General features: G+C 58.5%; 8 protein-coding genes across 8 annotated transcripts; 2 read left to right on the top strand and 6 right to left on the bottom strand.

The window, feature by feature from the left end:
• Nucleotides 1-82: 82 nt before the first annotated feature.
• LY79DRAFT_512356 (Mur ligase) lies at nt 83-1,712 on the bottom strand (the record flags this gene model as incomplete). The annotated part of the gene is made up of 3 exons (XM_060554358.1): nt 83-342; nt 490-1,576; nt 1,680-1,712. The coding sequence occupies 3 exons, from the start codon at nt 1,710-1,712 to the stop codon at nt 83-85; spliced, it is 1,380 nt and encodes a 459-aa protein (XP_060415730.1).
• Nucleotides 1,713-2,338: 626 nt separating this feature from the next.
• Nucleotides 2,339-4,922, bottom strand: LY79DRAFT_549078 (mitofilin). Its single transcript, XM_060557444.1, has 2 exons — nt 2,870-4,922; nt 2,339-2,773 (listed from the first exon to the last, which is right to left on the bottom strand). Exons 1-2 carry the CDS (start codon nt 4,793-4,795, stop codon nt 2,729-2,731), a joined length of 1,971 nt encoding a protein of 656 aa, XP_060415729.1. The 5' UTR covers nt 4,796-4,922; the 3' UTR covers nt 2,339-2,728.
• A 782-nt stretch (nt 4,923-5,704) lies between these two features.
• LY79DRAFT_132418 (ras family protein) lies at nt 5,705-7,040 on the bottom strand. The gene is made up of 5 exons (XM_060550876.1): nt 6,866-7,040; nt 6,763-6,782; nt 6,682-6,708; nt 6,399-6,590; nt 5,705-6,327 (listed from the first exon to the last, which is right to left on the bottom strand). The coding sequence occupies exons 1-5, from the start codon at nt 6,942-6,944 to the stop codon at nt 5,980-5,982; spliced, it is 666 nt and encodes a 221-aa protein (XP_060415728.1). The 5' UTR covers nt 6,945-7,040; the 3' UTR covers nt 5,705-5,979.
• A 1,645-nt stretch (nt 7,041-8,685) lies between these two features.
• LY79DRAFT_512381 (phosphatidylinositol phosphatase) lies at nt 8,686-10,980 on the top strand (the record flags this gene model as incomplete). Its single annotated transcript, XM_060554361.1, has 3 exons — nt 8,686-8,893; nt 8,977-10,709; nt 10,810-10,980. 3 exons carry the CDS (start codon nt 8,686-8,688, stop codon nt 10,978-10,980), a joined length of 2,112 nt encoding a protein of 703 aa, XP_060415727.1.
• Nucleotides 10,981-11,346: 366 nt separating this feature from the next.
• On the top strand, nt 11,347-11,815 carry LY79DRAFT_549073 (uncharacterized protein). The gene has a single exon (XM_060557443.1). It carries the CDS (start codon nt 11,502-11,504, stop codon nt 11,715-11,717), a length of 216 nt encoding a protein of 71 aa, XP_060415726.1. The 5' UTR covers nt 11,347-11,501; the 3' UTR covers nt 11,718-11,815.
• Nucleotides 11,816-12,589: 774 nt separating this feature from the next.
• LY79DRAFT_512341 (uncharacterized protein) lies at nt 12,590-16,399 on the bottom strand (the record flags this gene model as incomplete). The annotated part of the gene is made up of 1 exon (XM_060554356.1): nt 12,590-16,399. One exon carries the CDS (start codon nt 16,397-16,399, stop codon nt 12,590-12,592), a length of 3,810 nt encoding a protein of 1,269 aa, XP_060415725.1.
• A 1,628-nt stretch (nt 16,400-18,027) lies between these two features.
• On the bottom strand, nt 18,028-19,082 carry LY79DRAFT_589074 (uncharacterized protein; the record flags this gene model as incomplete). Its single annotated transcript, XM_060560994.1, has 3 exons — nt 18,028-18,136; nt 18,229-18,569; nt 18,639-19,082. The coding sequence occupies 3 exons, from the start codon at nt 19,080-19,082 to the stop codon at nt 18,028-18,030; spliced, it is 894 nt and encodes a 297-aa protein (XP_060415724.1).
• A 172-nt stretch (nt 19,083-19,254) lies between these two features.
• On the bottom strand, nt 19,255-21,324 carry LY79DRAFT_683015 (uncharacterized protein; the record flags this gene model as incomplete). The annotated part of the gene is made up of 3 exons (XM_060564601.1): nt 19,255-20,430; nt 20,535-21,210; nt 21,273-21,324. The coding sequence occupies 3 exons, from the start codon at nt 21,322-21,324 to the stop codon at nt 19,719-19,721; spliced, it is 1,440 nt and encodes a 479-aa protein (XP_060415723.1). The 3' UTR covers nt 19,255-19,718.
• Nucleotides 21,325-24,691: the final 3,367 nt, after the last annotated feature.

Below are 24,691 nucleotides of genomic sequence, written 5' to 3'. Positions count from 1 at the left end.
TCCTTTCTTCTTCGTTGTTGAAGAGTGTACAGTGCCCGAGAAAAGCCCGTAAAGCCCGGAAACCCATAGGACCCCAGAAAGTCTAGAGAGCATCGGCCCCTTCCAGGATCCCCAGCGCGCCGCCCACGAGGTGCAGGCTCCCCGTGACAAAGGCCTGCACGCTCTCGCCCTCGGCCAGGACCCCCTCGGCCGCCGCCCCGCGGACGTGGTCGAGCGCCTCCTCGATCGTCGGGAGGACGCGCACGTCGGCCCGCGGGTCCAGCCTCGACCACCGCTCCGCGAACTGCCGCTGCACCGTCATGGCCTCGACGGCCTGGGCGTCGTACTGGTGGTTGACGAAATCTGCGCGCCGGCCCGCCCGGCTTCGTCAGTACGACAGTTTCCCTTGTATATGAAAAGGAAAAGAAAAACAAAAAGAAAGAAAAAAAAGGAAAAAGAACCCCCCCCCCCCCCCCTTGGGACAGAAAGGGAAAAAAAGGACAAACTCACCCCGCTTGTACCCCGTCCGGGCATACGTCACGTTGGTGCAGAACACGACCGTCTCGAAGGCGCTGCCGTCCTCCCGCCTGACGGCCTCGTACACGCCGTCCAGGAAGTCGATGGCCTCGGTCCGGCCCTGCTGGTTGAACACCAGCGCCCTCGGGCCCTTCCGCCCCCGAGCCGCCGTCTCGTCCGCGAACCAACGCGCCGCCATCCGCAGGCTGTCCGTCGTGTGCGCCCCGTCGACGTGCCACGCCACCCGCCCCTCGTCCTTGACCTCGCACCGCCCGCGCCAGACGACCGTCTCGAGGCCCTCGACGAAAGCCCGCGTCAGCCCCGCGTCGTCGTCGCCGCCGCCGCGCCGGAACCCCTCCGGGTCCACCCTCTCGAGCGCCGCCTCGGCCAGCCGGATCGCCAGGCTCGCGTTCCTCTTCTGGAAGGCGGCGTCCGGCCGGACCCGCACGCCGGCGAGCCGCGGGTCGACCCCCACCGTCTCCAGCGCCACGCCCTTCTCCCGCGCCCGCGCCTCGAGCACGGCGGCGGCCTCGGGCACCTGCTCGACGGTGAAGGCGCGGCTGCCGGGCTTCATGATGCCGGCCTTGTGCCAGGCGATCTTGGCGACCGTGTCCCCGAGGGCGAAGACGTGGTCGATGCCGAGCGTCGTGATGCCGGTGGCGACGGGCCGGCCGACGAGGTTCGTCGCGTCGTACTCGCCGCCGATGCCCGTCTCGAGGATGGCCACGTCGCACCCCTCGCGCAGGAAGGCGTGGAAGCTCACGAGGGTCAGGTAGCGCGAGTAGATGGGCCGCGTGCCGGGCGCCACGGCGTCCTCGTCGGCCCGGCTCTCGCCCAGGCGGTCCCAGACCTCGAAGAAGTAGCGGGCGAAGAGCTCCTCGGAGAGCGGCCGGCCGTTGATGCGGATGCGCTCGCGCACGGCGATCAGGTGCGGCGACGTCAGCAGGCCGACCTTGCGCGGGAGCGACGCGGGGGACCCGGCGCGGTGGCGCGCGAGGATGGAGTCGGTGAAGGCGCAGGTGCTGCCCTTGCCCTTGGTGCCGGCGACGTGGATGACGTTGAGGCTGTCGAGGTCGGAGATCTGCGTGTCGGTGGGAGACGTTAGCTGGACTCGCCCGTGATTGTGGAGAGAGAGAGAGAGAGAGAGTGTGTGTGTGTGTGTGTGTGTGTGTGTGTGTCCGCACCGAGTACCCGAGGCGCGCGAGGTATGCGCGCATCTCCTTGACCGAAGCCTCGTCAGGCCGGACGCCGGCCTTGCGCCTCGCCTCGATGACGGCGAAGGGCGTCTGCAGCGTGTTCAATGCGTCGACGGCATCCTGTGTATACGCAACGGTGAATCGTCAGCCCTTTGTCCGTTTGCCATTGTTTCGTTTCCCCCCTGCCCATCTGCGCGCGCTGGGGACATCATCCCCTCCCTTCCGACGTCGGAGCGACAGCCGGAGAGGGGCAAACGCTTCCAAGCTAGGCATTGGATGCTTCCCCCGGCGATTGGGGAAGTAAAAATAAAATTAAAATAAAGAGGTGACCACTGACATTGTATGTGCGCCCGGTAGTAGTAGTAGTAGTAGTAGTAGCCATCGTGCGGCAGTTCAAGAATCGCGGACGGAGGAACAGGGTGCTGCTGAGGCGCAATACGCGAAGAGACGCATGATGCATCAAGGAGGGGTTTCGGAGCTCCCTTGGGAGTTTGGGCCAAATGTTCGGGGGGGAGAGGGAGGGAGGTTGCAGTGCAGTGCGTGCCGCCGATCGATCGGTGGGGGGAGAGAGGTTATATGCGGGTGGCTTCGGAACTTGAGCCGGTCGACGGGGGGGAGGGGGGCCTTGGACTCGGCGCTGGTCCCGGGCAGATTTGTTCACGGCCCTCTCTCAATTTCTCTCTCTCTCTCTCTCTCAGAGCACAACGAGTTCGCGTACACGGGGGGTCTGTGTTGGTTGGGTCTAGGTTCGATTTCATGGAATATGGCACTACACGACTCGTTTCGTTTCGTTTCTTTCATCCAGTAGCAGCACGGTCCGTCACATCGTGGTTCCTCGTCAACAGCTTCGGTTTCAAGCGTCGGCGTGACCATCACATACGTTTACTTATCAACGGCTGAATAAAAAATACACTGCCTTCGTTCAAGTCTATGGCTATGTCTTACACAGACCAGAAGGTCTAGCATCTCCTCTCTAGGCATCTCCGGGGTCCTCTTCCCCCACCACCAAATAGACAAAAGAAAATAGTTTCCGTCCATTATTCCAGCTTGAGAGTCTGTAGGCGCGCTTCTGTCGCAATGACCTAGGGAGAGAGAGAGAGAGAGTCGTCAGTCGCTAGTGTCGAGTGGAGGGGGAAAACAAAAGGAAGAAAATAATGGCAATCAAGGGCAATACTCACATCAAGGGCTTGCTGAACCTCGAGAACCTTCCTCACCTCGCCGAGCCAGTCTCTGCTCAGCGTCTTCGCCCAGCCCTGGAGACCGTTCATCTCACGCGCGGCGGCGTCCAGGTTGCCCTCCTCCAAGAGAGTCTGGGTGCGCGTCAAGATGCTCTCGACGTCGTCGCCGTCGGCCAGGCCCTGCTTCTTGAACATGACCTTGCTGAGGAGGTAGCTGGAAGCGTGGCTGGCGACGCCGGCCTCCTCGGGGAGGAGCGACGCCTTGCGGACCTCGCCGGCGACTATGCGGAATCTGTCAACGAGCTGCGCCGCGTTGGAGAGGCCGCGCTGGTAGGCGGCCGGGTTGATGGACGCGATGGCGGCGTTGACGACGGGGTCCTCGCCAGCAATCTCCTTGAGGGCGACGAGCTCGCGCGTGAAGGGCTTGGCGTGCGCGGCGTTCTCGAGGCTGGCGCGGACGGCGTCGACGGCGACGTGGAGCTGCTGGGTGCGCATGTTGGTGTCCACCACCTCGTTCCAGCCCGTCGTGAGCTTCTCGAGGTCGGCCACGGCGGCCGACAGCTCGTCCAGCTTGCCGAGGCGGCCCTCGCGCTCGGATTCGACGTGCTTCTGCACCTCGGAGACGAACTCCTTCTTCAGCGCCAGCGCCTGCTCCAGGAGCTGGTTGTTGAGGCGCTCCTCGTTGAGCTGCTTCTCGCGCTGCAGCACGAGCTTGACGCGCTCGTCGTAGCTCGCCTTGACCTTGTTCATCTCGTCCTCGAACTCCCTGCGCCACTGCGCCTCCTGGGCAATCATGGCCGACTCGACCCGGGCAATGAGGTCGTTGGCGGCCTTGTCGAAGTCGGCAACCTTGGACTGCACCTCGGCGGCGGCCCCCTGCTCGACCGAGGACTTGATGGCCTTGATCTTGCTTCCGACCTTGCCGAGCTCGCCCTTGGCCTTGTCGATGGTGGGGTAGTAGCGGCCGTGGGCCTTGTCGGCGTTGATGACGGTGATGATATCGTTGAGCATGTGCACGAGGTCCTGGACGACGGGCTCGGTCGCGTCCTCGATCTTCAGAGGGTCGATCGGGGCGATGGGGGGAAAGCGCGAAGGCTCGTTGACCTCGGGGGGCTTGAAATCAGTCGTGCCTCGCTCGGGCGCGGCAGCGGCGGGCTTGGTCTCCTTGATGGGCTCGGGAGCGGGCTTGGGGGGCTCTGGCACCACCTTGGGCTTCTGGGCCGGCTTGCGCTGCTCCTCCTTGACGGCTGCGACCTTGGCGGCGGCCTTGCCGACGGCGCTCGATTGGCGACCGGCGGGCTCGCCGTTGTCGGCAACCCTCCAAGAGGCGCCGCTCTGGGCGGGGACCGTGACTTGGCTGCCCGTATCTCTTCCCCTGAGCTTGTTGGTGATGCTGGGGAAGCGCTTGCGGAAGTCGGCCTCCTCGAAGTAGAGGACGGCCTGCTCGCCAAAGGGAACATACTCGGTGAAGAAGTCGTGGAAGCTGTCATTGATGCGTGAGTACCAGACGCCGCCGCCGAAGCCGATGGCGCTGAGGATGGCAAGGGTCAACACCAGGTTTCTCAATCGGCGGAAGAAGCCCTTCTTCTTGGGGGCGGCGGCTGCGGGCGACTGCGGCGGAGGTGCGGCAGCGGCAGCGGCAGCGGCAACGGCAGCGGTGTCCGGAGTCGGGGGAGTGAGGGGAACTTCCGTCCTGGGGATCGTCGGCTCGGCGGCTCCCAGCTCGGGGACGGCGCTCTTCTCGGCGGTGACGGTCTCGGTGGTCGGTAGGGCAGCTGGTCTGGACGGGTCAACAGGCTTCTTGTCGTCGGCAAAGTGTCTCCGGCGGACGGCGGCGGCGGCGGCGGGCTGCCATTGGCGGCCAACAACGGCCGCCGCAGGCCTGTGGCCGAGCACCCTCACGGATCGAATCGACGTTCGCAACATGAGGTGATGCGATTGGCCGACAAGGCGTAATTGGGGGGAGGGGAGGGGAGGGATAGAGTCGAGATGTTTTTTTTTGGTTCAAGGTAGGTGATGGAAGCCAGGCACAAAAAGCTCAGGGAAAAAGCTCGGCTAAAAGCGAGCAAGTAAGAGGTGAGAGCAGGCAAAGCTCTCTCTCTGCCGTAGCCGCGCTGAGCACCGAGCGGCAGGAACCGGGATTGGGCGGCAGGCCTCACGTCACTACTCCGTACACTGCACTGCACTGCACTGCAGTGTGGGTCACTCACTCACTGGACACACCCGCTATTACCATTTCTTGTTGTCGATTTCATCGCTATCAGGACCAGATTACCTACCTACCTACCTATGTATCTCCAGGTAGGTAGGTACTGTTGATGCTCTTAATAGCAGGTAATTGCCAGCAGGTACGTACCTTGCCTTACCTAAGGCACCTTACCCACGGTACCTCTGCCTCCCTCCTTGCCTCCCTACCAGAGGCAAAGATGGCGATGCTGGAATTCGACATATACACACGTCTCTCTCTCACTTTTCTTGATCAACCTCACAAAACACATCGACTGACTGGCCTACAACAACGAAACAAGTCAAAAAAGGGTTTGTATACGGCACATCCTTGATAAAACAGTTGCCTCTATTGCATACTGTACATCAGAAAAAAGAAAAAAAAAAAAAACCAAGCAAATGCTGCAGGATGCTTTCCCCAGTAAAGTGAATCCGTCCGTTTCCCGTACACCGTCTTATTCCAGGACTGCCCTACACCCCAGTTGCCGCAACCGAATGACCAGCGCAATGAAGACACAAAATGTAGTTAAAAAAAGAAAAACAAAACCATTCTCAAAACGAAGAAAAACGTCCTGTTGATATTAAATAAAACAAAGGCTGGGTCTGGCATTCCCCCTTAGTTCGGTGTAGGGTGCGCGACAACGCTGTCCGATCCCGTCCAGCCCTAAACGCCGTCGTGTACGTGCTGCTGGTGGTGTTTGTTCAGTGCTTGGCTAACGGGTCGGCTTTGAGCAATCTGCCAACGGGAGCCTGCCTCGTCTCGACGAAAAGGAAGGGAAAAAAGAAAGAAAAGAGCTTCGCCCCGCCGTCCACCGGTTGGTTCTCTGGGCTCGGTTGATAACACGATATTCGTTTTGCGTCGTCGTCGTCGTCTTCGTCGTCGTTTAGCAGCTGCAAGGCCCGCCGACGTTGCTTCCGGGGGTCTCGGGCTGCAGGCTGACGCCCTGTCGCTGTCCGGGGCGGGCATGCCTAGGGCCGGCCTGGTCAAGCGGCAGCTTCTTGGCGATGGCCGTGAAGAGCTCCTTGACGTTCTCGGCCGTCTTGGCCGACGTCTCGAAAAATAAAAGGCCGGCCTCGCGGGCGTAGGCCTCGGCTTCTTCTGTGGAAACGGCTCGCTTGTCGGGCTGTTCCGTGACCAAGTCCAGCTTGTTGCCGGCGAGGGCGATGATGATGTTCTCGTTGGCTTGCCTCTGCAATTCCTTGACCCAAGCCTTGGCCTTGTCCAGAGATGCCTTGGGCACCGTTAGCGTGCTAACCACAGGATGGATGCATGGACAGGATGCATGGACACGGTGTGACGTACCGATTGGGTAATGTCGTAGACGACGACGGCACAGTTGGCGTTGCGGTAGTACATGGGGGCGAGAGACTTGTATCGCTCCTGTCCGGCGGTATCCCAGATCTCGAACTTGACCGTGGTGTTCTCGTCGAGAGAGATGGTCTGTGTCAAGAAGGCGGCGCCGATGGTGGATTCGCGGTACGAGTCAAACTGATCCTACGATTATTGGAAAAGCGATTAGCAGGCGGCTTCTTTTCAAGGCGGGCGGCGGCGGCGGCGACGGCGGCGGCATGCACCGAGCACATACCTTGACGAATCGCAGCACGATGGAACTCTGAGGAGCACGTCAGTACAATGGGCAGCTATTCCCTGAGCTGCGGATAAATACCTTTCCAACGGCGGACTCGCCTGTACATCATGAAGGTTAGCCATCTTTGTCCTAATGGGGAACAAACAGTACGGTATGGTACGGGTGGGGAATATTTGCGTACCAAGCAAGACGAGCTTGAACTGGGCAAAGCGCGTGTTCATTCCGCGAGCACCGGGAGCACCAGGGCCTCGAGCTGCCATTTTTGCGTGATGTAGAGGATGAGTAGGGGAAGGACGACGTTGAGCGATCCTATCCTGGGTGGGACGGGGCGAAGAAGAGAGATGGAGATGGCTGGACGGCGTCGATGAAATGTCGCCAGACGGGGAAGTCGAGTCGGTCGGGCTCCGAAAAGGTTGTCGAAACGGACAAGAGGTCGGATTAGGTTGGGTGGAATGTTTGCGAGAGGTGAGCAGAGCAGAGCAGGGCAGGGCAGAATGCTTCAGGTCGACGGTCGCGGAGGGGGAGAGGAGAAAAAGAAAAGAAAAAGGCGACAGCAGCAATCGTGGGTTCGGGATTCCAGGATCGTGGGTTGCGCGGCAGGAGGGGTGAGTCTGAGGTCGGCACGGGGTGGAATGTAAGGTGGGAAGCAGCGGAGGGCAAGGCAGTTGGATGGATGGATGGATGGAGGATGATGGCAGTGTACAAAGAAAGATGGCAATTAAAACGGGTCCGTTCGGTTGGAAATAATGGGACTGCCTGTGCTATGGCAGGCAGTGAGTGTACGGTACGTACAGCCTAGTGTAGGTACGTGTGGACGGGCGACAGTGATGGAATAAATGGCTGGGGGGGAGAGGATTGGGATACCCAAAACATGCACCTGCTATACCGAGTAAAGCTGTATGGTACGGAGTACGGATATGGTGTATGGGTATGGGTGTGGGTACTTGGCCTTCTGCGTAGCGGTGCAGACCACCTGGAAGACCTGCCAGCAGTTGGGTGGGCGGGCTGTCTGTCAGGTGCAAACAGACGGACGGGGAGGACTATGACCCCCCCCCCGATGGCTTCTGACCTCAACGTCGGGCTGACTGAGTTGATGGGGTGGGAGCTGACAGGGGGTCCAGGGAGCGGCTTATGTAAACACACAGGTGGCATAGGTAAACTACTCCGTACCTAACCTAGGAATGTACTCTGTGCACGGAGTACGGAGTACGGATACAGGCATGTACGTTCTTTTGCATCTTATGTAATTCGTCCCTTTCCTACCATCTCATTGGTCCAAAGCTCCCTCGCTTACACGACAGGTATCCAGGTAGCCGTACAGCAAGTACCCCTGTCCTCTTTCACAAGCCATGAGTTCCTCACAGGTCCCAGTCGACTCCTGTGCAACAGCAAGAAGCAGAACTACCGGTACGCAGATGCAGATGCGTGTACAAGCAAGACCATGAAATACATTGGTAGTCAGAGTACCTCCTACATCTAGACATAGATACATACGGACATGGTGCTGTGTAAAGCACAGCACAGCATAGCACAGCAGGCGCGCATCGCATGGGTGCAGAACACAGAACATGGTGACGGAGGGGGGCCTGTGCCGTGTTCCCCCCCCCCTGTGGAACCTGGAACTGAACCAGAAGCTCGAGGGCCCCAGGGTAACCCAGCTGTATTGGCGACTGCAAAGTGACGACACCCATTTTTGATTGGCCTTCACCACCATCTGTGACCAACCAAATCCGCAAGCTGTCTGTCTGTCCTCAAGCTGATCAACGCTTGCCAAGTTAGATAGTGTTGCGTTGCGAATAGCTCCAAGCCTTTTGCGGCAGTCGACGACGATACCAAGAGGGGGACATTATCGAGGCTTCATTCACTTCACCCCCTTTTCTTCCTTCTTCTGTCTGGTCCTTCCAGCCCTTTGCTTCTTCTTGTTCTACTTCTTTTTCTTCTTCTTCTCTTACTCAATACCACCCTATTCCTCCGCCTCAAACCGACCCCTCCACCCTCGTCATGGCACCGACTCTACCTTATCGCGACATCAATGTCAAGGTCGCCCCCGATTCCTACGTCTTCATTTCCCCCTCGTCGCCTGATGCTCCCGCCCTCGTCATCGACCGCCCGACCGGAGACCTGCGCCTCGGAGATGCTGGCCAAAGCAAGAGGGTATCCCGGGTATCCAGCATCGCCGGAATCTTGGGCATCGTCCAGCTCAGACTTGGTGAGAGAACCCCCCTCCATCGACCTTCGTCTCTCCCTCCCCCTCTGCCGAGAGCTGCGCTGACGCTTCCCGCCCTCGCCTAGACAAGTATGTCATTGTCATCACAAAGGCCAATCCCGTCGGCCGCCTCAAGGGCCACATGGTCTACAAGGTCATGGCCACCGAGATCCTCCCTATGCGCGAGCGCCAGATCCGAGACCCCGACGAGGACACCTTCATCGGCCTGCTCAACACCTTCATGAAGAACGGCCCCATGTACCTCTCCTACTCCCTCGACCTCACAAACTCTTTCCAGCGCCAGGCCTCGGCCGACACCTCCCTCCCGCTCTGGCAGCGCGCCGACGACCGCTTCTTCTTCAACCGCTTCATCCACTCGGACCTCATCGACTTCCGCACAAAGGGCGCCCGAGGCCACCCCGGCCCCCAGCCCGCCGTCGACCCCTTTATCCTGCCCGTCATCTTCGGCATGCTCGAGATCCGCCCGACCACCTTCAAGGGCACCCCCGTCACCGTCGCCCTCATCTCCCGCCGCTCCAGGCACCGCGGCGGCACCCGATACTTCACCCGCGGCGTCGACGACGAGGGCCACGCCGCCAACTACAACGAGACGGAGCAGATCACCATCTTCAACGACTCTGGCAGTGCCATGGGCGGCTTCGCCGGCAGCAGCGACATGCAGAGCGGCAAGTACGGCGGTGGGGGCGCCGCCGGCAGCGAGACCCAGATCATGTCCTACGTCCAGACCCGCGGCAGTGTGCCCACCTACTGGGCCGAGATCAACAGCCTGCGCTACGTTCCAAAGTTGCAGATCCGCGGCATCGACAGCGCCCTCCCCGCCGCCAAGGCCCATTTCGAGGAGCAGATCCGCATCTACGGCGACAACTACCTCATCAACCTCGTCAACCAAAAGGGCCGCGAGCAGCGCGTCAAGGCCTCGTACGAGCAGATGGTCGAGAAGCTCGTCTCCTCCCCCAAGGAGCGCACCGAGGGCGACCGCGTCACCGACGAAAAGTTCACCGTCATCCAGCCCGAGAAGCGCGCCGTTGAGTTCGACCGCCTGCACTACGTCTACTTCGACTACCACCACGAGACCAAGGGCATGAAGATGCACCGCGCCTACGCCCTCGTCGAGAAGCTCCGCGGCGCCCTCGACGCTCAGGGCTACTTCCGCGCCGTCGACATGCCCGGCGCCGCCAACGACGGCCGCCTCGAGCCCCGCGGCTTCCAGACCAGCGTCATGCGTACCAACTGCATGGACTGCCTCGACCGCACAAACGTCGTCCAGTCCATGTTCGCCCGCCACATGCTCGACCGCATCTTCGCGGACATGGGCCTCATGACCCGCGGCTCCTCCTTCCGCGACGAGGACCCGGCCTTTGAGCACATGTTCCGCAACCTGTGGGCCGACAACGCCGACGTCGTCTCCTGCTCCTACTCGGGCACCGGCGCCATGAAGACGGACGTCACCCGCACCGGCAACCGCACGAAGCTCGGCGCCCTCCAGGACGCCCGCATCGGCGTCACCCGCTACTTCAAGAACAACTTCTTCGACGGCCCCCGCCAGGACTCGTACGACCTCTTCCTCGGCGTCTACTCCCCCGGCACCGCCAACATGGGCGGCGCCCTCGTCTTCGCCGACCGCCGCCCCATCCTCATCCAGTCCGTCCCCTACCTCCTCGCCTTCTCCGTCTTCCTCGTCCTCGTCGGCCTCTTCTCCAAGACGGACGCCGTCGTCACCATCCGCGTCTTCATCCTCTTCTGGCTCGCCGTCGCCGCCTGGTGCGCCAGCTTCATCTTCGGCCACGGCATGCTCTATGTAGGTTTCCCACGTCCTGCTCTCTCTTTCCCTCCCTCTCTCTCGCTCTCTCTCTTTGGTGGGTGGTATCGTCTCAATCGGCTAACACAAATCCGCGCAGGTCAACTGGCCCAAGCTCAACCCCAGGCCGTGGGCCAACGACGGCTACGCCGAGCACATGTCCAAGGCCCGCAAGGACTCCGTCCTGGGCTCCTTCGTCGCCCATCACGAGCGGGGTCTCAGCACCGCGAGATATCTCAACGCCGAGGAGGGCAAGAAGAGAATCGAATAAGAGAGGGGGCGGGTTTTCAAGTCCTTTTTTTTTTCCTCCCCCTTTAATTCTATTTGTTCTCTTACTGTTCTCGGATGTATATGGGGTGTCGGAATCCCCCACTCCCTTGTTCCATTTCGTCATTCGTCTTGTGTTGCGCACGACTTTTTCCCACATGAAAATAAAAGGGATCCTCGCCACACACCGTTTTTAGACGTACGGAAACGGGAGGGGCTTGTGCTGTTGCTCTCGGGCATCGCATCTGTCCAGGAGAGAGGGTCATGCAGAAAATCCTCGGCTTCCCTTTTCAGTTAAAAGGATGGGTTTAGTTTTTTCCTCCCCCCCCTTCCGTCTCCTCCACACTTGGGCATCGTACACGGGGAAGATGTCACCAAAAGAATTAAAGGCCTTTTCTTAGAACTGAATAACACACACTACTGCTGCTGCTGCTGCTGCTGCTGCTACCGTTACTTCTCTTTCTTCTCCCAGTTCAGCCCGCCGCCGCCTTCATCCTTCAACAAGGGTCCTCGGCCTAAAAGAGCATGCGTGCTCGTCCCCTCCCGTTGACTTGTTCAATCTCGCATGCCCATCTACCGTACGGCCATCCTTCTCTCCCCCTCGGCCCAAGTTATGCGCTGGTCAGTCAGTCCCCTTTCCGTCCCGCGGCGCGATGGGGGAATGGGGGAGGGGGGGTGGCGGATGAGGAAAAGGAGGGAAAACTAGGTATGTATCATTATATGTATATATCCGGCGCCTAATTCGTCGACTTGTTTCTCGAAACAAGGGGGTACATTCAAAGTAATAATAGTAATAAAGAAAAAGGCTTTCTCCTTTCCTGCAGACCGCCCAAAAGTCCTTCCCTCAAACCCCCCCCCCCCCCTTCCCCCCTTTCGCCCCCAATTACTCGTGTGCCGTCCAAAAGAGAGGGAGGGGGTGAACAGGCACATGAAGAAGGGCCGCGAAAAGAAAATGAGAAGAAAAAAAAATTATAGTATACGCAACTTGCCGCTGGAAAATGAGGGGGATGCGAGCAAAGCAACAAGAAAAGCCGAGTCGGGCTGCTGAAAGAGCCGGCTGGTCAGGTGAAGGAGGGTGGCTTTCGGTCCTCGCTCCCTTTTCTTCTTCTTCTTCCTCTTCTTCTTCTCTCTCTCCTTTCGGGTATCATCACCTCCTTCTCCCTTCCGTCTCCAGATCATCCTCCCATCTGTCTGCTCTTCCACAAGCCTGCCCCCCCTAGGCTCTCAGTCCACAATCGTCTCCAGTTTGGTTGTTGTTATTGTTGATGTCGTTATTGTTTTTGTTATCCCGACTCCCCAACATTGTATTCAAAAAACCCCGGAAAAAAAAAGGTGAGGGCGGGCGAGGGAAGGGTGTGTGATATGTTGAAACTGAATGATGCCGGTTCGACGCATGAACTTTCCCGGGACGCCTGCGGAATCTCTGCTCCGTCTGCTATGCATCATAATGACAGTGCTGATGATGAAACGGCCACGCTAATAATACTCGGGATATGGAAAGGATGTGGGCGGCGGGCACAGACTGGGAGAAGATGTTGCTCGTAAAAACACACAAAGGGGAGGGGAAACAAAGGCAGACAGACGTCAGACCTCGCCGACGGCGTGGGCTTAGCTCATAGCCACAGCAGCCACCTCACGGCCCCCACGACGCCCTTCCCGACGCCCCAAAACACCCGCAGGATCATGACGACGAACCACACGTACCACATGAAGCCCACGAGCACCCATTCGACGGCGAGCCACATGGCGCGACGGACCCAGCGGAACCTACGCCGCCGCCGCCGCAACATCGTCTCGATGACGTCGAGCGTGTGCTTGATCTTCAGCCTCTGGCCCAGCGTGAGGTCGCGGCTCGTCTCGTCGGCCTCGTCGGCCGCCGCGCGCGTCATGGCCGACAGGTCCGTGGCGACGCGCCGGCGCACGTCTTCGACGCGGCGGTGCAGCGCGGGCACCGTGTCGGACACGAAGAGGTCGGCCGTCTTTTGCCACTCCTGGCCGGAGCACCTGATGGAGCTGTCGAGGGTTTTGGCGGCGAACTGGTAGAGCTCCGTCTGGGGGACGGCCTTTTTGCGCACACCGTCGGGGTCGGGACTCAGTCTCGCAATCTCGGGCCAAAAGATGTTGGCGACTTGGAGGTCGTTCTGCGACGGCGTTTGCCGACCCGCGAACACGGCGTGGGGCTCGTTGGCGCGGCGCGTAATCTCCATGGCCTTGATGCCGGAGCTCAAAACCAGAGCGCGCAGGCGGGCGATTTCTCGCTTCGACATGGGAGCTCGTTCCGGCGCCGGGCTGTAGTCCGAGATCGACCAGTGTCGGCTGCGGTTGGACCCAGATCTGGCCCGTCCGCCAGGTGAAAAGGGTGACACGGTGATGATAGGTTTGAAGCGCTTGTCCGCTTCCTTCACGCCGGGGATGCGCCCTCCGGACAGAGGCTCCAGTTCGGAGACGTCTGATAACCTTTTGGCTGCTGAGCCGGTTGACGAGGTCGGCGACGCGCTCATGATGTCGATACGTGGCGGCTTGAGCCTGTCGAAGCGAGGCGACTTACGGCTCGCCGAGGGCGGCGAAGTCTCCGGCAGATCTAATGGCTCGCTCTGCGTGTGCCTCAACCTGTCTTGAGACGTGGGCTCAAAGGTGGGCATGACGTCCAAGTAGGTCTTGGGGTTCTGTTGGCGCATTCCTTGGCTTCTAATCGAGGCTGTTCGAGACAGAGGCGTCTCGCCTCTCTTTCTGCCCCTCTGCTCCGCGTCCGACTCGTCCGTCGTCGTGCCCTCCGCCTCAGAAGGAACATCGCCAACGTCCGACTCCTTACGCCAGATCAGGTCCCCGAGCTTTGATACGCTGCCGCGGATGACATTGTCGATACGGGCTCCTCTGAAAATGCCTCGAACGCCAGGTTCGTCGCTGCGCAGCTTGATGCTAGTAATGCTGCGATGGGACTTGTGGCTCTCGCCCGTCTGACGCTGCACGAACTTGTGAGGGGGTGGGCTTCTGGACGACCCCCGCCTGTCTGTCGACCTGCGCTCTCCCGACGATTCCGGCGAGGCCTCGAACGGTGTCCTGGGGGCGCTGGGCAGGTATTCGGCGCTCGACTTCTCTTCCGAGATGCGGTCGCCGGCCCGTTCCCTACTGCGCTCGCGGAAGATCTGCCTGACCTTGGTGAAGGGGTTTCGGGTCGGAGAGTTGGCACGGCTAGATGCTGCCGAAAGATCTCCGCCAAGCGCCGGGATGAAAGGGTCTCCGCGCGCGGCGCCGTCGGGTGAGTTGGGCAGCGACGAGTCAATCTCAAACGAGCTCCGCCTGCCAAGCGTCGTCGGGATCTCCAGGCTGGCCCTTGTCGGGCGCTGGAGGTGCACCGGGGTGAAGCGAGGCTTCTCCTTGCTCTTCCTCTCGTCAGACTCGCTGAACTCGGCGATGGACGGCTTTCGGCTGTGTTGCCGGGACTGCGGGTGCGACCTATCCCCGACATTCCGCTCTGGCGTCACGTAACCCGATCCCTGTGGCTTTTGGTGGCCGTTCTCTCTGGCCTCCATGGCAATCATCTCGAGCATCTGCTTTTCCAGGATGTCTTGGTGACTGCTGGTGAGTGTGTCTGCCCGATTCCTCCTATCTTTCTTGGGCTTCCCCTCGTTCTCGCTGTCCGATAGGTCCGAGGATGCCTTCCCGTGCCGCCAGTCGTGATGGCTATGCATCGAGCTGCTGTGGCGGTGGTGGTGATGATGACCTGTAAGATCATGCAGCTTTTGACGAGCGCGGTCCCGAGCGCTGGTCGTAGAGTGGTCCGTATCCGACTTGGCCAGCTTCGGGTTGCTGGTCCTGGGTTCGCTTGCAGGCAAAGACTCTTCGTTCTCTTTGTGCCCTGGTGTTTGCCCGGATTCGCTCCCGTACTCCTCGTTCTGCCTCGACAGGGGTCTGTGAAGGTCGACGTGCTGGGGAAATATGCGCCGCCAGTGACGGTCCTCGATTAACTGCTTGTGATGGTCCTGCTCCAACCAGTACGCATCGGCCAGCAGGTCCGCCGCATCTATGACCCAGTCGAGCCTGGGCCTTCTTGGTTTGTTAGCGTTGGCCGCCAGCTGAGTAGCATTCTGCCGTTCCGAGGCATCTGCGTCAGCGAAGGGCGGAAGCGTGCAGCCCTCTGCGCTTGTTTGACCTGTGGCGGCCCATCTGGCCACCTCGTCGACCCAATCGGCAACCTTTACTATGTCACCGAACCCCTGGCGCTCCCCGTCGATGGCCTTGCGCTCTCGGGCTCGAACCTTTCTGTTTCGAATGTACTGCAATGGGTTGTACGGCCGCCCAAGCCGCACGCTACCCTCGGCGCTGCCATAGGTCGGGATTTTAGCAATACCTCCTGAGGAGTTCGGGGGGGTAGCGGTTGTCGGACGGCTGTGATGATGATGATGGTGATTATGATGATGATTATGATGAGGCGGTTGTATGGGTGGCACCAGCTCCAGGAGACGTCGGTACTGGGCCATGAGCTCCAAATGCTCCTTGGCCTTTTGCGCTCGTGCCAAGGTCGACGCAGTGAAGTGATTGCGAAAGGTGCCCTCGCGGCCCAGGTCGAATGTCGCCTGCAGTGGGCTGCTCAGGATCCCGATAGAAGGGAGGCGCGGCGTCAGCGCCCGATCGGGACCTGGAGACCTCGTTCGCGATATTCTCCTCTGCTGCTGTAAATGGTTCTTGAGGTTGGGGCCCGTCGTGGCGTCAGGAAGGTGGGCCAGAGTCGGAACCGCCTGGGGCGGTGCTATCCTCCGCGAGACCTGTCTCCTTGATTCGCTCAGGTTCAGGGCCATGTTCACAATCTGCGCAGAGTCGATATCGAGCGGGGTGTTCGTGGCGGACATGAAGCTCGATCCCGAGAGAGGCCTGCCATTTGAGGCATCTCGTTTCCGGACGGCGGCGGGATTGTGTGTAGGGTGCGTTGGCGAGGTGTTACCGTTTCGTCTCGGCGGACTATCCAGCGGTGAGATGCCAAGCCCGGCGTCGCGGCCAGTGCTGGATCCCAACTTGTCTGATGCTTTCCCATAGTCTTGTGTCCTGCGGACGGGCGGAAGGTTGCGTACGTGACGAAGGCGAGGCCCTTGGTCGCCATCGGAATCGTCGTCATTGCGGATGGCATCCTGTAGCAGGAAGGCTCCGTTGGAGCGATGCCTATGCGCCCGGTGTTTTCTCGCATCCTTGCCATGGTAGCCGTTTGTGTTTTCGGCCTCTCGGGGGCTCGACGAATGTATGCGGCGACCGGTCGACTCGTCGAGCGACGGCAAGAGGGTTGTGTCGTTGACAACACTCCCGGCGGTGCTCGACTCGCCTGTCTCGTAGCTACCCCTGCTGCTGCTTCCCCTATCGCCAGGCATGGAGTGTGGGCTCAGCCTCCTCGCGAGAACGGCACGCTGCTGGGCGGCATCCTTCTCCGTCATGACGGCGGAGATGCTCGCATGGCCGTCGCGGAGTCTTGAATTTCAGCAAGCCGTCGCCGGAGTCGGGGTCGGAGTCGCTATCGTCGTGGTCGTGGTCTCGGTCTTGGTTGGTCGCTATCGGTGTCGCTCTCTCTCGCGGCCGGTCGTTGGCAGTGCTTGCATGCATGCATGCACCGAGTCAGATGGTGAGGGCAGCAAGAAGAAAATGGTTGAAAAAAAAAAAAAAAAAAAAAACAGAGGGAGGTTAGCAGATGGCGAGTGTCATGGTCCTCGGTTTCGTTGCAAGGGGGTGGTGGTGGTGGTGGTGGTTCAGTACAGATCGGCTGTGTGGAGGGATTAGAGGTGACGAAGATTTTGGAGACGATGGCGCTGACTCGTCCGAGCCGAAACAGGGCATTGACATGTGCCAGTTGGGCATAGGATTTTATGGATGGATGAATGGATGGATGGCGTCGATCTCGCGGCCCCGGGATTGTTCGTGGTCGTAGTCAGTGTGTACATACGGAAGTAATTCGTACAACTATCCGTACATACGGCACAACGTAGGTAATTAATTGGTGTAGTCCGCCCACAGCCCAGCAGCAGCACCAGCACCAGCACCAGCACCAGCAACACACGGACATTTCCAGGGTTCCCAACCACAGCTTAGTGTTCCCTTTCTCCCCCATCGTTCAAGTCCAGGTGGTAGTAGCTCTACCGTGGCGTTGCAGCCGAACCGAACGCACGAGCTACCAACTCCACCCGCCCGTCCCCCACAGCTGCAAGAGGGATAAACCCCACCCAATTCGGCAATCGTCGGAACGGAATATCCTGTAGACCCGTAGTATTCTTTCCATCTGGATAAATGGCGGTGGCGGTGGACGTGGTAGGGGGTAGCCCGCCGCCGTGGGATTGCCAACGCCTTAGCAGACAAAAGGCTCTTTTCTTTGTCTCTCGTTTGTCTGCTACGAAAACGTTGCAAGGCTCCCAAGCCACGGGGGTGGGGGGGACCCTTTCAACCCTTTTGAAAGGGCGTTGAGCGCGCTAAGCCCGGCAATCGAACACGGGGGGGGGCTTCGATTCCCGCTGAGTCCCACTCTCCGCGTTGCATTCAGACCGCCAAATGTATCTGAAAGGGTCTTCCCGGCCTGGACCATATGGCTCAACAACAGCTTGACGAACTTATCCGACTAGCGCTAACGGCATTAATGTCGCCCCTCTCTGCATGTGTCTGTCGATTGTCAACGTTGCTGCATTTCATGCAAATCACATGCGCCGCGCCCCCGTCCAGGTCCCCCCATGTCAGCACAGCACGATGCGTGAGCACACACAGACACACACCAGCGGTAGACGCAGAGGTTGTCAAGAAACAGGTTATTACGCTCTAGGGTAGATTAAGAACACTCGAGTTAGGTATTTTGCTGCGCTCCTAACGGGGAGGGGGCCTGTTGACCAATGTCGCCCCCTTCCCCTCCCCCCCTTTCCAAGCTTCCATCTGCCTTCTGTACAGCCAAGGAGAGAAATCATGCAAAATTCAAGCGCAGAGCCCGCATCCGTGTGCGTGCCGGGCTCGAAACCAACAACGTACGCCGCGGGGACATCCTTCGGTTGGGTGACCTCGCGTATCGTGGTATCTCATCCTAACCATCTCAAGAGTGAACAGGAGACTTGTACTCGCCAAAGTAACGCTCGTGGATGCGGCCAACGTACTCGACCAGCGCGGGCTTCTCGCGGATGAGCGCGGCATGCACCGGGTTCCTGTGTGTGTGTGTCCCTTTCGTTAGCACGCTTCGCCCTCGAGGCCTGCCGGCTGTTCGTCATCGGATATGAGGAGCCAGTCAGTCACTTACACGTTGGTGCCCATGATGGTGGCAAGGTTGCCGTAGACGACGAAGTCGGCCTCGGACGGGCGCTGGCCGCCGAGGATCCAGAAAGGCTCCCGAGACTCTCGCGAGTCTAGACTCAGCTTTGACAGCGACGTCTCGCAGAAGCCGTTGATGGACATGATGACCTCCGAGGCGAACTTCTTGACCTCATCGTTGTTGTAGCGACCGACACCCTGGAACCATAGCTGCGAATTGACGTAGCCGCGGGCCGCCTGGGTCGAAATCTGCTTCGCACCCCAGACGAAGTGCGCAAACGGACCGTCGTTCCACATCGTGTCGAACTGGCCGCGCCATCTTTCGTACAGCTAAAAGTGTGTATCTGGTCAGCAGTCTTCTCTAGACTCCGCCGTAGTGCGCCAGGCGGGGCTTCTTACGACAAGGAAGTAAGCGCGGTCCTCCAACATGGCTCGGATGCAAGCATCCTTGGCCTGGTCGGCGGGGGAAAGCTCCTTGTTGAGGTCCGGCAGCTTGCCCGTCTGCACCAGCCGCTGGATGACAAACTGCGTCTCGCCAACGAGCTCGTCCGAATCCGCAAGCTTGACGTACGGCACTCGGTACTTGGGGGCTTGGAAGATATTGGCAGCACGGTCCTTATGCTGGACGCCGGCGTGGCGAAGACGGAAGCGCAACTGGATCGAGAAAGGCGTGTATCCGTACTGGCCGTTGGGGCGGTCGAAGCTGTAAATGGTCAAGTCGTGTCCGACTCCCTTCTCCACCGCGGCCTCGTCTTCGGCAGCCTCCCTGAGCTTGCGCGGAAGGTATCGCTTGAGAGCCAAAGCATTCTGCTTGGCCTTCTGACCCGATGCAGCAGCAGTCATTGTGGGCAGTGCGAAATGGGGAAGGGGTATATGGGGGTATATGGGGGTATATGGGGGGGTATCTTCGGGGGGTATCGCTGGGTATTCCAAGAGTGAACTGTTCTATGCTGTCCCGGGGATCATTGAGGCTTCTATCTGTATTATTTATTATTTTCGATGCCGTGTACGAACCTGTCTTGGACACAAGCGGCCTGCTCGGAGCTAGCTGCTAGAGCTTTACAACGTGGTAGGTGCTGGTGGCAATGCCCTTGGCTCCCGAAACATAAACCGACTCAGACCGAGGAGTAAAGTAAAGCGAGGACAAAGCTCAACTGTCCCATCTCTGGCTTGCATGAAGGGCGAAATCAGATGGGACTCTTGCAAGTGGATGGTTGAAGAAGCCTTGCAAACGAGGAATCTGGCAGCATCCACGTCATTGCTGTTCCATGTTGAGTTGGCGGATAAGCCCAACAACGGAGCCTAAAAGGGAGGTGGTGGTGGTGTGCCAAGGTGCATCTGGATTTGAGCATAAGCCAAGCTTCTTGTAGGGATATCGTAGTTTATCGTCTAGCCTCGTGTCCCCGGCCAGGGCCGCAGCGAATCCGCTCGCAGCATGGCCATAACAGCTGGCTGCCGGTTTAATGCCCAGTCCAAACTCTAAAACACAGTCACCGTGTTGACATGATCGTTCTTCAGCACCTCAAACACGAGACCGGGGAACCCAAATAGTGTGGTGGTGGAATCGTCGCTGCCATCGAGTCTCTTGGCGCCGCTGTCCTCCCAGCCTCCAAGGAATTCGCAGCTGCTGCCGGGGCTATCCCCCCAGCCCCGGTTGAGAACCATGCCTCTTTGAGGAGCTCTGGAGTCGCCTTCCGGGTGCGCGCTGTTCCATCGTTCGTTCAGTCTATCCTTGATCTCTGTGAATTTCGTCTCCGAGTTTGCTGCCGTGCCAGGGGAACCGTCGTCAAGATAGCTGACTTCCCAGCGGCAACGGCGGTGTCTATTGAACTCGTACGAGCCAGGAACGTTGCCGTGGAGAACCAACTTCGTGGCAACCAAGCGGTCGGGAGACTCCGACTTGATAGGCTTGCTCGGCGGTACCTGAGATTCGTGCTGAGCCGGCGGCGGTCTCGATGGCGGCGAAGGTGTTGAAACCAGCACATCAAAGCCCAGGTAGAAGTAATTGTAGAAGCACTCTCCGGAAACATTTCCGGCAATGTCTTCTTCCACCGCTTCGTCGTTGGAGTCATCTGAGCCAGTGTTTGCAGACGACTGATCGGTATCGGTCAGATCGTCTGGGCGGTGCAGATCAGCACCGTTTGAACGAGCCCTGCTGTGGCTGGCCGTCCGAAGCTTGTGTATCGTCATTCTCTGGTCGTTCTTCCGATATGTAGCATTGGGGGGCCAAGCTCCGCAATCAGCTCTTGGGGGCTAGTCTCCCCAAGGATGATCCAGATGGAAGAGTTGGTCCACTTGCGAAACAGTTGTAGCTTTCCACCCCCGTGAATCTTGACGAGCGATATCTCGTCGGGAACCACGTCCTTCCCTCTTGGAAGAACAGGTACCGTCTTGACGCTTGGCAGGATCTCGGTCCAAAGGCACTCTCGGGCCTGGGCCCACGAATCGCCGCTGAAGACAGCCATGGAGGTGGGTACCTGGCTCTGGGCCGAAGACAGCAGCGAAACGACATCCTTGGTGGGGGAGTATGCCGATTCGGCCAGTCGGAAGGTAAAGGCAACTCCGGGGTAGGAAAGTATGTAGTTTCCCAGGTTGTCGGGGGCATCTGGGGTTGGCGGTATGAACTCTCCGCCGTATGTTGGTCCGAGCAACCTGTGGTAGATTTGTCTGAAGGTTGGTCCGGAGGTGGACTCGCCGGGGACAGGCGACGACGGCGGGCCCTGGGAGTTGGCGGGCTTGACAAGATCGCGGTCCTTAAACGTGACATGATTCTTTGTGAAGTCGACAATCTCTATCAGGCGCAAGCGCTGCTCGGGGCCGTCGAAGCGCAGGCGTATGCCGTTGGCGGGAAGGCTTAGAGTCACAGGCTGCTCGACCGGAAGTTCTCGAGAGTAGGCGAGATGGAGTTGTGGAAAACGTTGCGGCTCGGCCTTCAGTCGCGTCAAGACATCATGCAAAGAGGCTCCAAGAACTAGGCGACACGCATTAAAGTTAGCGTCTGAGTGTCCTATGGCAGATGGATTTCATGCAAACCGAGAAATCCCAGAGCCCGTCCTGGGTGCAGTTGCGCGGTGAAAAGTGACATGATTAGCGTGTGCGATCGGGGCTCAGCGCGGGGCCCGCGAGGTGTTCAGGGCGTCGTCGTCGCAGGAACCGTCTTGTATGTCGGTTTCCACAAGAGCTTGTGTGCTGTCGATATGTAACGTAGGCAAGGTATGGATAGTAGTTTGAAGGAGGGAACTCGGAGTCGGAGGTAGGTACGGTCAGCAAAACAAAGCAAAGCGCAAGTCGTGTCTGAGTGATTGTCCACGGGTCCGACGGAGGGGTTCATGTGATGCTGCGACAGTGACAACGAATTAGCGGGGCGTGGGTTGGGGAGGAGACGTCACTCGGCTAGACGAGGTACAGGGTACAAGCTTTCAGCTACTTTAACCGGTACGTTTGGGAGCTCAACCATGCTACCATCATGTATATGCACATGTGCTGGAGGGCCCCACCTGCCGTCTCAGGCCCAAAGCTCTTATCTTATCAGTCGGCAACAACCCAGCTCAGAGTGGAGGAGCAGCGGGGGAAGAACTGCCCCGGGGAACTTTCCCTTTGTACGTAGGGATAGTGTAGGTACACTAAGACATGTACCTAAGATACCTGGTAGGTACCTAAGTACCTCCTTAGGTATTTATGCGAAGAGGAACGGAAGTGAGCTCAAGATGAGGCAGCAAGGCAATTATTTCGAGAAGTCGTGCTGTATAACATCAGTACGTACCTATATCATCGTACATACCTAGCTAGGTAGGTACTGCTTCATCCAGGCCAGGCCTTGGTTGTGGGGCGAGGATGAACAGCAGTCATCTCAGATATTGAACGTTACCTACCTTTCAACATGTTTGCATGCAACTGCTTCCGGTGATGCCATATCCACAATCTGTCTTCACCAAGGTTCCGTTTAGCAACCGTAGACACTCATCAGCACTCTCTACACTCTCTACGCACCTCCGAACACGACAGAGGCCAACCGCCATGGCTGGGTTGGCTGGCCGTTAAGGACAAGACACTCGGCATCGCTCAAGCAACCGCCAAGCATAACATCCTTTCACGAAATTTTCGGGACCTCCATTTACTTCGTTCCTGTCTCCGCATGGAATCTTCTGCCTCAAATCTGCTTCAACAGGCAAACTGCGATCCCCATCTGGCATGCGATCCATCTCGCCTGAGGTAGGGCACGGAGATTCCCCAAGGCTTGATACCCACAGACCGGCATTTGTCCAACAACTTTTCCTTCCGTTTCACGAGTTGCTCTTGTTGTGTAATCCGGTCTGCTAATTCGCAAGAATAGACCACCATCACCGCCACCGACACCATCACAAGACACTTCTTGCTCCCTTCATTCTGAGTCCCTCCGACAACCCTCCTTTACGGCTTCCCCGGATCTGAGATCGCCTGAAGTGGTGCCGCACATGTCCTTCAAGTACTCAAAATGTCGCCTCGACCACCGTCACAGACCAACACTGCAACCCATCATCACTCGAATTCATTAACATCACACCCGGCGTCCTACCGCCGCTACCCTTGCTCCGAGAAATGTCTAGGCTTCCTACTACTAGTAGCTAGAATGGCTCGTCCAAGAGGTATTCCGTCGAGTTACCCATTGCGACACAACCCATGCTCGGATATTGCTTCCCCAGGCTCGTCGTGGGGGTGCCGTCGCCATTGCGCCGGTCCAACGATTCCGGAGCTGGTATCTCGTCTTCAAATTCTCACCGTTAATTTCACGCCCCCTTTCTCAATGCTCTGTTCTTCGATTGACTTTCCTGCACGTTTTCACAACGGACCGGACTCGAGAGACTTCCACGCTTGAAGCAATCACTTGCCGTGGCACGTAGACCTCAAGATGTCCACTGCCGCCTGGTGTTCCATGACCTGTGGTGGTCCATCTCTCTTGGAACAGCGACACTGCGAATTCTCGCATAAATGTAAGAGTCAAGGCCATAAGAGTGGAATATATTGGAAAACGCTGAAAAGCACAGGTGCGTCTCATGAATAGAACCCTACAGCAGCAGAGAGACGAACGGGAGACTGTGCTATCACGACAAAACATGAACCTCGCTCCTGATACCGACCTGCGAGCCCTCGAGTCCCAAAGGTTCGCCAGACAATGTGGTATTAAAATGCTTCTATGCAACTTCAGGGTTATGGTGATTCAGGCCGTGTCCTTTCGAGCTCGCGAGTGAAAGCGCCGTCACCGATCAGGGCCATCTCCTATGCCCATGAAGGGGTTTTGCATTCACGTTGCGCTCGTCCTAGTGGTGCATTGTCCAAGAGAAGGGCCGGCAAGCACGTCTATCTGGCTTCTGAGGCAGGCTTCGCATCCAATCAGGAACTCCAGACTCCTTCATTCGAAAACCAAAGGCGTTCTCACCGGACTATTGGTTGCTCACACCCCTGACATTGGGGAGCACGAGTGCCATCTTTGCTCAGTAAAGAAGTTTGGTTATCTCGAGAATCTGAATAAAACCGCCTGGGTTTGATCCTTTGGATCGATGAGATGCGCTGGTTAGCACCGGCATCGGCTAGCAGTTTCAAGACATCTGTGTCGACCAACCGTGCGGCTACGCACGGAGATGGCCTCACATAGCATTCAGGCACTGGCTGAATGGAGTCTACCTATGTAAAAGACCAAGAATCGCTCGTGAAGACTGCGAGAAGACAACGTTCCAACATGACGCCAACAGGGATACGATTGGGCTCCCTTGACGCAGAAGAATCACCCACTTCTCAGCACAGCCCGAAATGATTCAGGATCGCCATGCTTGGTTATGCGGAAATGCTTGGAGTAGGAAAACTTTGGCGCATCATCAGGTAAGACAGCTTTGACTCCAGGTTTGCCTTGCGAAGCCCCCGTTGCAACTGGAGACCAGGTTCGGCATTATTTACCCCGGCAAGGCTAACCGTGTTGCAGTTCTGTCGGGATTCCGATGCAACTTCTCGAGCAGCCGCGCCACTCCGCCTGCAGCTGCCGCGCGATACCCGTGAGGTCAAGAACTGTTGCTGTCTGGCCGAGTTCGGCACATTGATGAATGCCATGAGACTACGCTACTCGGTCGTATGCAAATCTTAGGGGCACTCTTTGGACCGCGACGGGCAGCAAAAGACAGGCATATCTCGGATGTAGCGCAACCTTCAGAGGAAGGTTGAGAAGCAAGCTTTTCGATTTTACGGACGGCCATTAATAGCATATCGTCGCAAGAACCCAGGACTTGGCAGCAACCTCTGAGCCTGGGTTTGGACAAGCGAGGCAAGCCGGAACACGCGAGCATGAGCAGCTCGGACCCATCGAATTCATGCCCAGCACGTTACGGTCGGTCACGACTGAGAGAGGGAAAGAGAGATATCTTCGTTAGCTAGCTGTTGTTATTTGCGGGAGGCGAGGATCCTGCATATGACGGGTTGCCACC

The sequence above is a fragment of the Colletotrichum navitas genome, assembly GCF_030913465.1.
Source record: "Colletotrichum navitas strain CBS 125086 chromosome Unknown LY79scaffold_19, whole genome shotgun sequence".
NCBI classification, from domain to species: Eukaryota; Fungi; Ascomycota; class Sordariomycetes; order Glomerellales; family Glomerellaceae; genus Colletotrichum; species Colletotrichum navitas.
This window is presented reverse-complemented; position numbering and strand designations above follow the sequence as displayed.